Raw genomic sequence first — 12,834 nt, 5'->3', positions numbered from 1 at the left:
CACTGGTACCCCACACCCTTAGACTAACCAACAACACCCAACAATGGAAAAGAAAATCAGGCAGAGTTTAAAACGGGCTGCCAGCTCGCTATCGCCCATTTTGCACTACTGCCCAATTTCACCCCCATTGTCAATATAGAGACACGCGTACATGAAGATTGGTCACAGCTGAGGTGGAAGGAGGATCATAGCCAAGCATAATCCTGTTCCCGAGGTTTACACAGGCGCATTTTCCAACCAGGGTCATTGGAGAGTAATCCTAGGAGTTAGAATCTTGAGGCCAATTTTAGTGTCCCACGCTATGCTTGTTGAGATCAGCAAACTTAACATAGACCAGGCAATGGGCATCCCTCATGGAAACATCCTACATCTTTTGCAGCTGTGACCATTAGTCTAATGTACTCTTCATGCTCTTGAGATCATATTCAATGTGAGTCAATGTGATCTCAAATAGACAAGACCTTACATTCACCTCTATCTAGGGTTCATCCTGAATAGTACTGCATTACTCGACCAACACAAAGACAGTGTTTACTTTTCAGGGCAGAAAATGACCAGCAATTCAAGCACACTTTATACTGTAACATGGAGGTTCAGCTAACTTTCGACCAGCAGTACCAATAAGTATGAGTTTTTAGTGCTGACTAAAGGCACTTTTGCTTTGCAGTTCCAATCCAGGGGCAGTAGTGATGTAGTGGCCTCCCAGTGCTGTTCTTGCCTGTTTATATTCCCACCTTGTGCCATCTTACATGAGAAACTGGGCAAAAGCAAATCTGGTGAATCCAGACACAATTCACAAGGCCCATGAAAAAGGTAGCTCTTCCCTGCTGCTGAAGTCAATGCTCCTATAGTTCCTAGATCCACTAACAGAGGGAGAGCAGGGCTATTGAAAAAGTGCCTTATGAATAGGTTTAGTAATGGCAATGTTTACACCAATAAATCTGTGGCAAGTCTGAATTTTCAGCTGTAGTGGATTTTTGTTCCCTGTGCATCTGTTTAAAAAGCATCAAATCTTACCTCCTGCTTATAACAAAGGCTGAGATCAGTATCACCAGTAGAACTGCACTGCCAGCCACGGACACAAGCAAAACAGTGGGGCTGGCACCATCTCCAATGATAGCTGATGGAGCTAGAAATAAACAGGACAAGAACATTAGTTTCTCAACCAACAGATCTGATTTTATCATAGGACAGATACCAAAATATTAAAATAATAATTATGAAGAACACTGTTTTAATATGTATAGGAGCATTGGTGATGAGAAGTTGAATTTAGTTAAACGTTAATAATTTAACTCCTCCCATGGCTCAGTTGAGAAAAGCATGTCCCAGGTTGGTTCTGGGTCTGTACTGAGCCAGAACAAGGGTACAGGTGTTACAATTGGTAACACTAGTGCCCAGAATTGGACACAGTACTCTAGTTGGGGCCGAACCAGTGTTTTATACAGGTTCATCATAATATCCACATTTTTGTACTTTATACCTCTATTTATGAAGCCCATGATCCCGTAAGCCATTTTCACTTCTTTCTCAACCTGCCCTGCCACCTTCAACTATTTGTGCACACATACCCTCAGGTCTCTCTGTTCGTGCACCCCCTTTAGGATTTAGTGACGGTTGATTTTGTCCCTGATTACGGTTTCTAAAAGCTTCCCCGCTACTGAGGTTAAACTGACTGGCCTGTAGTTGCTGGGTTTATCTTTACACCCATTTTTGAACAATGGTGTAACATTTGCAATTCTCCAGTCCTCTGGCACTACCCCTCGTATCTAAGGAGGATTGGAATATTATGGCCAGTACCTCTGCGATTTCCGCCCTCAATTCCCTCAGCATCCTAGGATGCATCCCATCCGCTCCTGATGATTTATCTACTTTAAGTACAGCCAGCCTTTCTAATACCTCCTCTTTATCAATTTTTATCCACTACCTCCTCCTTCACTATGTCTATGGCAGCATCCTCTTCCTTGATGAAGACAGATGCAAAGTACTCAGCTTTAGTACCTCAGCCATACCCTCTGCCTCCATACATAGGTCTCCTTTTTGGTCCCTGATCAGCCCCACCCCTCCTCTTACTATTTATATGCCTATAGAAGACTTTTGGATTACCTTTTATGTTGGCTGCCATTCTATTCTCGTATCCTCTTTTTGCCCCTCTTATTTTCTTTTTCACTTCTCCTCTGACCTTTCTATATACAGCCTGGTTCTCAGATGTATTTGCAACCTGACATCTGTCATACACGCTCTTTTTCTGCTTCATCACATTCTCTATCTGTTTTGTCATCCAGGGAGCTCATGAGACCACTGCTGGAAAATACAGGTCTGCCTATTGGTTGAGGGCAGTTTCAGCTTCAGCTGTGATGCTGGCACAGTTGAACAGCCGGCTGACACTCATTGCCTAGGGTCACACATGATAAAAGACTCTTGGGCAAGTATCTAGTGAGTAGATGCTGCCCACAGATCTGTAACCAGCATGATTCAAAATAATATTTTACATTTCTAAATAAGCAAATTAAACTGAGAAAATCAAGGGGAACAGCATTGACTGAAATGATTTCTGAACTGCTTAATACCTGAGTTTGTGATAAACTGAAATGGGGAGCTGAACTCGCCATATCCAGCAGCTGTTCGTGCACGAACGTGAAACATGTAGGCTGTCAAGGGGTTCAGGCCCTTGATTTCTGTGCTCCTCAAGAGAGTTTTAACAATCCTGTAACTGCGTTCATTCTGATCCTGTGCAAAGATACAAACCACAAAGTGTGTTAGAAGGGAAACAGTTAAAACAACGGGCCGGCACTCAAACTGGAGTAAAAGGCTTTAGCTTTGTATTCAGGATGTGCGCATATTAGAGAAGAAAGGGGATGTCCTGTGTTTACTGCTTAGTGTGCTGTTACTGCTCCATTCATAAAGCCAAAGCGAAATAAGTTTGCAGACACGGCCTCTGTAAAGACTGCTTTTACAAGATGCATAGAATGGGCAACACAGAAAAGGCGTCTGTAAGTAATCTACATTATAACTGGAGTTGTTAAAGTGAGAAGCTATTGTACTGTAAATTCTGATAGGAAGTTTACTGACGCAATCTTCAGTTTGTAGTGGAACTGAGTTTATTAAACACCTATCTATTGTTAGCTACTACTTTTATTATTAATCTGTAGCTCTCCCTGGATCTTAAAGAGAACTTTGAATGAAAATGAATCATTTAAAAGACTGAGTTCTCCTAAATGCACAAGTATGAATGCTCTTTGAAAGAACCGGCGCAGACTCGATGGCACGAATGGCCTCCTTCTGTGCTGTACTATTCTATGATTCTATGAAATGCCAGTTTCAGGTGTTGATCACTACTAACCTTTTCATAGTACTTGATCTCATATTCTAGAATTACACCATTCGGTCGCTCAGGTTCTGGCCAGACCAACGAAACACCATGTCTTGTTATCTCCTTAGCTTGTATTATCCCAACTGAAGATGGAGCTGAGTGGATTAAATACACCAGTTTATGTTTATAACCTAATTTACAAGCTAAAGGAAATACCTCAAATATAATTAATCCTTTATACACTCTAACCATCGTGAGACATTTTAAAAAACTTTAAAATGATCTTTAGTTCAAGAACAGAGTTAAAAAATCTTTTCTTATTGTACTGGGGAGGTTCCAGAGAGGCTGTGTTCTTGGACAGGCTGTTCTGAAAACTCCACATCGATGACACACAATAAAAGTTGATCCTTTGGTTTGCCATTTCCCAAATATTCATGTTTTGCAATCCATGAAACTTTGTACATTATGAACCTAACGATTTTGATACCAGGCTTCAAAACAGGAACAAAATGGCCATGTTGCAGTAAAAAGCAGCACTTTGAGCACAACGTTTAAGAATGTTGAGTATCTGAGAATCCGATTCACAGGTCAATTGATCAACATGGCCTTCTGTAGCTCGTGGAAATGAATTCCCATTGATTGCAGATTGTTCCCTGCTGTCAGAAGAGGCCTAGTCCCTGCTGTTATTTTTCAGTATCACTAGATGCAATAATGTACTCAGATCAACTAGGGACAGCAATATTTGGCTGGTAGAGCCACAGTCTTTTCATCATAAGCATGCTGCCATTGATTTCAACTGTTCTGACTAGAAAAAGTCCATCACTTCCAGACAGAAGCCAAACAGAGAGCAATTTTCACAGCTTCCTACACCAAATATTCTCGGGACAGTCTTATCAAAGAGCACAGTGGTGAAAAATGTTAGCCTAACTGAGCAATTATTAAGTTAATCAACTGGATTAATATTATAAATGGTAACAGAAAGCTAAAACTTTTGTGAATTCTTGCTATGTTTTGGAGACAATATTTTGTAGCTAGTTAATGCCATTTCCAATATACTTATAATTAGTCAACTCAACAACCAGTCACTTATCTCCATGTACTTTGCTGGATAACCTTCAAGCAAATATTAGACATCTATAACAAAGGGACAACAGAAATATCCTTGTTTAGTGAAAGGAAAATCAGTTGGAGTTCTCAATCTTGATCCCGAGCATACGATACATGTCGGAACTGTCAGGTAATAATAGTGTCAGGCTCGGCTGTGATGCCTCGATGTTTGAATAGCTTGCTGAGGCTCACTGTCAAAAATGGTCACGTGGTCGAGGTACCAATGGCAACCAGTACCCAAAATGTCACACCCCAGTCAAGAGTCAATACCTGGAGAAGGGGATGGGAAAAATTTGACGAGGAAGAAAAACAAATCCAGAAAAGAGGCACTGACATCCTATATTTTTACATCTGCATATAGCACAGTACTTAATTTTTTTCTCTTCTAGTTTGCCTCCTATGGCCTGCATCAATACTGCTCTGAAAAATTCAAAATAAATCTAGGCTGATGGTATGTTGTAATTAGCAGATGGCTGGAATATGCCTTTCTAGTATTTAATTTTAACAAAATGCAGCACAGATTTGGAATCTTCACTTGTTCTTTCCAAAACTTTCCCCATCTGCCTCTTGGACTGTGCTCCCTGCAGATGTGAGCAAACTCATTTGGCTGCATCTACTTCCTCAATAAGCTACTATTCAACACCTTCAACAGATTTATTGCTGCCTTCCTGAGCTCATCCATTCTCAATATAGGAGAGAAGAAACAGCTTCATTCTATGCTGCGAGTGCTGTAAAGTAATTTTGAGAGCACCAATAAGAACTGAATCAGAACCCATTGGAGCTGCCCCAGAGACCAAGGTACGGAAGTAAGATAACTGATCCATTAAAGAAACCAAAGTAAGATAGAAAGCTGGAAATAAACAGTTGCAAATGCTGGCTTCTCATGCCTGCCAGCAATTCAAGGGAAAGTCTGGTTTCATAGGCCAGTCAGAATTCCTGCAGCTAAATTTATAGTAATTCATTTTAAAACTCTGAAACACGTTTAAATGATTGTTAGTTTTGTTGTGTATGTACCTTTAAGGGAATAACTGGTCTTAGACTGCAGTACCGGCAGTGACCACCCCTGTATAAAAGGCCCTAGCAGGCTTCTGTAGTTTCAGTTTCAAGCTGCCTCTTGTTCAGTAAAGTACCTTTTAACTGTTCTCCCGAAGTCCGTGTATTATTGAGGTGCGGTCTTTACAGTGGCGACGAGCAAGTTCGAACTCACCTGCAGTGTGGCATCATCTCACGGGGATCTCGCCTGAAAGGAAGGTCCTGGAAGGTCGTAGTCTGAGCAATGGGCGTTGACCGAGGGCAACCGCCCAAAGAATCCATCGGTGTTTGGAGAATTGCGGGAGAGACTGTGGTTCCAGTGAATCGTGCTGGTAGCAGGTAGCGCGCTGACCCTTCCGGACTGCGGCGGGCTCAAGCTCGATCGAGCGGCTCTACAAATTGGGCCGCGCAGCATCGCCGGGAAAAGAAAACAAGAGGGAGAGGGTGAAGCGCACAGGGCGCGGTCGGTGCTCGAGACCAGGACAGCGGAGAGAAACTAAACGGGGGGGAAGAAAAGCGAGATGCGCCGAAGCTGCGGGTCGCCGCCATTACCCCGTAGAACGCTAGGAGCAGCGTGGCAGTAAAGGGAAGAAGCAAAGGTGCAGGAGGCGCCATTTCATCCCGTTGGAGAAGAAACAAAAGCGCGGGAAGCGCCATTTTATTCCATTGGGGAAGAAGCAAAAGCGCGGGAGGCGCCATTTTAAATCGCCCAAGATGCCGAAAAGTGGCAGTATCACTGCTTTCGACAATGAGGTAGAAGACTGGACCACGTATGTAGAAAGAATCGAAGTGTACTGCAAGGCAAATAAGGTGGCCGATGGAAAGAGGGCGTCGGTATTATTAAATCTGATGGGTGCGAATACGTACGGCCTATTGCGGAATTTAATTACCCCAGCTAAACCAATGGAGAAAAGTTTTGAGGAGATTGTTCATATCTTACAGGAACACCTAAGCCCTACACCACTGCTGATAGCAGAAAGATTCAAGTTCCATAAAAGAGATCAGCACAAAGATGAGAGCAATGCTGACTATCTTACGGAACTACGCAAGTTATCGAAGCACTGCCAGTTCGGAGCAGGACTGGCAGACACCTTACGGGATAAGTTTGTCTGCGGGCTCCAGAGTGAAGGAACCCAGAAATGACTACTTTCAAAAAAGGACCTGACGCTACAACAGGATTTCAGCGTGGCAGCATCCTACGAAGCAGCAGCACGGGGAGCTGCGGAAATACAACAGAAACCATAAGAATACAGCGCTAACGAAATGGCGTATGGAGCGGAAAAGTGCTATCGCTGCGGCAGAACAACCCATTAGCAGAAGGACTGCTGGTTTAAAGACAAAAATATGCAGGCAATGTGGGAAAATGAGACATATAGCAAGAGTCTGCAGGTCGGGAAAGAAGACCAACACGACAAGAACTACTAAGGAACAGTACAGGAAAGTAAAGAAACTGACAGATAGAAGTTCAGAAGATCAGGAGAGTGATAAGGACTCCGGGAGCAGGCGACTAAGTTGTTTAAAGTTACACAACTTGATCGCAAAAGAAGATCACCGAACCATTTGGGTCACCCTCATGATAGCAGGGTCCCCAGTGAAGATGGAATTGGACACAGGATCAGCCCTAACTGTCATGAATCGACGAGACTATGAGCGGCTATTCTCACACATACCCTTAAAGGACACGTCCATTGTATTGAAGACATACACGGGGCAAAAGGTCTGCCCCAGAGTAAAAATAAGGGTGCCAGTTGAATATAACGGAAAGGAAACACAGAAACTATACATGTATATACTACGAGATGGAGGACAACCATTATTGGGACGTGAATGGATCCGAAGACTACAATTGGATTGGCATTCCATTCTGGCGCTAACTGTGACTGACAAAAAAGATGATGACGTCGCACCTGGACGTCTGTCACAAATTCTATCTGACGCGGAAGAGGTGTTCCAACAAGGACTTGGGACTCTAAAAGGAGTAAAGGCAACCATAAAGATTGAGGATAACGCAACCCCAAAATTTTTCAAGGCCAGACCGGTGCCATACACGATACGCCCAGCTGTGGAAGCTGAACTGGAGAGTCTGAAGCGTTCGGGGGTGCTGTCTAAGGTGGACTGGAGCGAGTGGGCCACACCCATCGTTCCTGTAATGAAGAAAGCATTGAGCAGCACGCCTGGGGAGCCAAGGAAGGTTCGCACCTGTGGGGTCTTCAAGGTGACTGTGAACCCAGTCCTGCACACAGTACAGTATCCGCTTCCGCGGATAGAAGATATTGTCGCCTCACTATCTGGAGGGAAACATTTTACAAAGATTGACCTGGCTCAAGCGTATCTACAAATGGAGGTGGAAGAAGCATCTAGGAAATACCTCATGATAAACACTCACAAAGGCCTTTACCAGTACAATCGACTGGTATTTGGGGTAGCATCAGCCCCGGCTATGTGGCAGAGGGCAATGGAACAAGTCCTGCAAGGGATCCCGGGGACCCAGTGTTATTTGGACGACATCCTGGTTACGGGCTAAAATGACGATGAACACCTTGCCAACCTGGAACAGGTGCTCACGAGATTGCAGGAATATGGGCTACGAGCCAACCATCCCAAATGCGAGTTCTTCAGGAGACTAATCTCGTATTGTGGCCACATGATTGATGAGGAAGGGTTGCATAAGTCGCCGGACAAGATTGAGGTTGTAGTCAAGGCTCCAGCACCAGAAAATGTGTCGCAACCGAGGTCATTCCTCGGGTTGGTGAACTACTACCATAAGTTCTTGCCGAATTTATCTACAATTCTGCACCCACTGAACGCCCTACTGCAAACTGGAGTAACATGGAAATGGAGTGATGAGTGAAAGCGTGCCTGTCAGGAATGTAAATGCCAAATCACTTCAAAAGAAGTATTGGCCCACTACAACCCAACACTACCGATTCGGTTGGCATGTGATGCGTCACCTTACGGCATTGGAGCGATGCTGTCACACAAATTCCGTGACGGTTCAGAGAGGCCAATAGCCTTTGCATTGCGCTCGCTAACCTCAGCCGAGCGTAACTACGCCCAGATTGACAGGGAGGCCCTCAGCCTTGTGTGGGGGGTGAAGAAGTTCAATCACTATCTGCACGGGCAGAAATTCACCCTACTGACTGATCATCAACCACTGGTCTCAATTTTTAACCCAAAGAAGGGCGTTCCGGTGATGACGGCGCAACGGCTGCAAAGATGGTCACTTTTTCTAGGGGCACATCAGTACGACATAGAGTACAAAGGTACGAAACAACATGGTAACGCTGATGGGCTGTCGCGCCTACCGTTGCCTACGGTGGAAGAAACACCTACAGTGGACCCTGTGGAGATATTCCATGCGACCATAGTCGAATGTTTGCCCGTTACAAACGCAAGTATTGAGAAGGAAACCCGAAATGACCCGACACTCTCTCGGGTCTATGATTTGATGGTGAAGGGATGGCCAGCATTCTCGCCAAGGAGGGAACAGCTGTCAGTGTGCCGGGGAACCTTGATGTGTGGATCCCGAGTGGTAATTCCACCCAAGTTGAGAGATAGAGTGCTCAATGAGCTTCACGAGGGTCATCTGGGAGGGGTAAAAATGAAAAGCCTAGCCAGGGCGTTTGTGTGGTGGCCGGGAATCGATAAAGAAATTGAGGATATGACCAAGAGATGCACAGGATGCCAGAAGGTCGAAAACGCTCCACCACAGGCCCCGCTACATCCATAGGAGTGGCCCTCATCTCCATGGCAACGGGTACACATTGATTTCGCTGGTCCATTTATGGACTCAATGTTTCTAATCGCTGTGGACGCCCATTCGAAATGGCCAGAGGTCATTAAAATGTCCTCCACCACCACGGAAAAAACTATTGCAGTCCTACGGACCATCTTCGCCAGGAATGGGTTGCCAGAACAGATCTGTTCCGACAATGGCCCACAGTTTGTGTCTGAGGATTTTCGGAGGTTCCTGAAGAATAATGGGGTGAAACATTACACAGCTGCCCATATCATCCAGCCACAAATGGATTGGCTGAGAGGTTTGTTCAGACCTTTAAAAAGGCCATAAAGGCAATGTATAATGACGACATACCACTGCAACACAAGGTGGATAACTTCCTGTTTGCTTACCGGAATGCGACACATGCAGTAACCAACCAAACTCCAGCCGTACTGTTTTTCAACCGGAGACTAAGGTGTCGCTTGGATTTGCTCAAACCAAACATAAGACGAGATGTTGAGGATAAGCAGTTCCAGCACATAAATGAGAAGCCAACCAGAAGCTTCAAGATAGGGCAACCAGTCTTGGCCCATGACTACCGAACAGAAAAATGGCAGCCAGGCACGATATGCACACAGCAGGGACCACTAATGTACACAGTGGACGTTGGAGAGAGCATCGTGAGACGCCATGCTGGCCAGATTCTAGAGTCACAGGAACAAGCCAAACCTGTACCACAAGCATGTGCACCTGGTAATGAGCCCGAAGTACAGATTGCGTCTACCTCAGAAGCAGGGGTATTGGAAGCTGACGAACCAACCAATGACAATAAGCCAGAATTGACTCCACCGCCAGAACAGGATACTCGAGAAAGGCGCTATCCAGTCCGGATCAGGAAGCCTCCTCAAAGACTGAACTTATAAATGACTATTTCAGTTGATGTATATATTACTGAGAAAATTGTAATTGTAATTAGTTATTATTTAGTTGTTAAATGAATGTTATGTACTATTTATCTAAAAGGGGAGGAATTGTGTATGTACCTTTAAGGGAATAACTGGTCTTAGACTGCAGTACCGGCAGTGACCACCCCTGTATAAAAGGCCCTAGCAGGCTTCTGTAGTTTCAGTTTCAAGCTGCCTCTTGTTCAGTAAAGTACCTGTTAACTGTTCTCCCGAAGTCCGTGTATTATTGAGGCGCGGACTTTACAAGTTTTATTCTTTGTGGTTAATCATACTTGCCATGGTAACACCATTGGCAACGGTGGGACTGTAGGCAAAGACGGGCTGCCCATATGGGAACTTGGGAGATTTCGAGTGCCCACATGAATGGTTCCATAGTGCTGTATTATCCACACCCTTCTCTCTTTTCCATGAGATCACGAATAATCCCACGCCCTATCGGGGAAACCAGTCTACTCCTGATTGAAGGAGAGAGTGGATAGCCCCTGACTTTTGGAACAAGATATTCAGAATTAACCTTTTTAGTCTAAATGGGTGAGTCTTAGAACAATTTGGACAGGTTTGTATTATTCCCACAGGGCTCCTCTGATAACTCATTGGATAAATGTATAATTTGCTATGACATTTAGAAATACAAACAATCAGGATTCCTAATTCAGTCCCTGGTCTGATCTCAGCCAGGGCAAAAGTGGGGGACACTACAATTGGTCTCAGTGTACACGGGTTAAGGAGAGGAGCAGGAGGGGGGGGGGGGAGAAATTCCACCAGGATTCCCACTCCCGATCACTATCAAATGGCCCCTGCAGGACATTCTAAGGACACTGGGCGAGGAAAGGATCAGACTTCACTGGGGTGCACCGTATGATTGAATTCCTGCTGTTGAGGCCCCCCATTGAGTGAGGTGAGGTACAATAGGACTAGTGCCACCTGTCAATCAAATACAAGTCATTGCTTTCAAGTTAGAAGAGAACAGGAGTGAAATTTGGGGAAGAGAAAGATGTGGCCGTGACATTTAAATTTGAAGAGGGAGATGGAAGATATGGACAGTACCTAGCACTTCTCATCAATTACTGATAAGCAATTCACTTCAATGATATTTTATGGGAAGCTATGGGTAATGTGCATTGAAACAAAATTTCTGGAACTAACATTAGATACAGTGTGGCTTTACAAAACTTATCCTACTGTATTTAACTGAAAATAAATCAGAGTTTAAGTCAACTTTACCGTGACAATGACTTATGAAGCATATAGTTTATATTGTGCACAGCAGCAGCTTACTTACAAGACAGAAATGTAGGATTGACATTATTTTCAATTTCAGATATTAATCTTGAGGGGGTTTTCACATGCTTGCACTAAAATGTATTTCTACTAAGCAAAACACTGTTGGTGTGTTTCTGCCAATTCAGTCCATCAAATGCATGTGTTTTCTTAAAATCTGGTAATGAAGACTTATGTCCTGCCAAGAGAAACATGGCATGCTACAGCATATATTTCCTTCAGAGTTTACCTCGATTCTAAACTAAATATCAAAACAAAGCATTCTGCTGGAAAGCAATTTGCAAGTGACAAGTTTTTAAAGAAAAGCTGCATTTTCAATTTTTATTTGAGTGTTTCATGTTATTTAACTACACGAGTGTGTGCACGCTTTTTGTTAATTGAGTTTCAAAAATAAAATCAAATAGCAACGTAGGAAAGACTTTTTTTGTTGCTTAAAATCAAATCACAAACTCATTAATTTTTCCAGTTTTTAAAAATTAATTAGAATTTATTGAACAGAATCCTAATACAAACTAAGAGGTAAGGAGTTAATCTATTACAGAACCTCTCAGTCAAGAAATACAACCCATCGATCATTTTGCTGGAACTGCTGTTCTTTTCCAGTAAATAGATTTGGTCGAAATATGTCATCTGTACTTCTAATGTGTTATGGCTATCTTTAACAATTAAGCACTGCCATTTGTGTTCTCAAATCAATCATGTCAAAACAAATCAACAAAAAATGAATTTGAGAATCTCCGGGGACATGGAAAGTATAGAACAATTTGGATTTTTACTCTGAGTGAGCAGCACAAGGCTAGAAACAGCTGGTTTTAGCAATTTTCATGTTTCTTAACCGCTGTTCCTGAGTGGTGCCTTCCTCTGTATCTCATGTTGATTCCAGTAATCCTGCACCAATGCATGTTACATATTGTCTACTTACAATACTGTATCGATATAGAGTTACTGGAGTTAATTAAAGGATATGGAATAATGGATAAATGGGGTGGGGCTTTAAATGATTGAAGCGTTCAGATGACATAAAGCATAAGGGGGACCCTGAAGCTATTTCTAAGCATTATTTGAACTACACCAGATTATGCTGCTGCCTTTAACTCTTATTTCATCAGTTAATTGTTAAAATAACTGAGAATTTAATCTTTATTCATAAAGATTGTCAATTCCTGCTAAGTTGCCTCATGGGTAGTGGTGGCGAGGGTGGTTTCATTACAAGCCTTTGTGACATAACTAAAAAGGTACTTTTATATTAAATGAGTTCAGCTGATGACAGACACAATGTTCTCCATACATTGGCTGCACTCCTCGTGTAAACGACCCAACCCAACAGCATTGTAGATCCAACAAAATGTGGTCTCTCAATCTGCCATCACTTTAAGATTACATTAGTCTGTAAACGTGGGGAACATTTACACTCC

At 43.3% G+C, this 12,834-nt stretch overlaps 1 protein-coding gene across 1 annotated transcript in view; it reads right to left on the bottom strand.

Annotated features, from left to right (window-relative positions):
* LOC147115861 (ephrin type-A receptor 4) overlaps positions 1–12,834 on the bottom strand; it is a 164,539-nt gene that overhangs the window by 30,144 nt on the left and 121,561 nt on the right. Inside the window, exons 6-8 of the mRNA XM_085990491.1 lie at positions 3,344–3,468; positions 2,571–2,730; positions 1,018–1,129 (exon numbers count right to left, since the gene is read on the bottom strand). Coding sequence (XP_085846617.1) covers positions 1,018–1,129; positions 2,571–2,730; positions 3,344–3,468 — 397 coding nt within the window. The remainder of the gene's footprint in view (positions 1–1,017; positions 1,130–2,570; positions 2,731–3,343; positions 3,469–12,834) is intronic.

Source organism: Somniosus microcephalus, chromosome 6 (assembly GCF_052327205.1).
Source record: "Somniosus microcephalus isolate GS21.2 chromosome 6, FLI_Smic_1.0, whole genome shotgun sequence".
In the NCBI taxonomy this organism is placed as follows: domain Eukaryota; kingdom Metazoa; phylum Chordata; class Chondrichthyes; order Squaliformes; family Somniosidae; genus Somniosus; species Somniosus microcephalus.
Note: the sequence above shows the minus strand (reverse complement) of the source record. Positions and strands in the feature narration are given on the sequence as shown.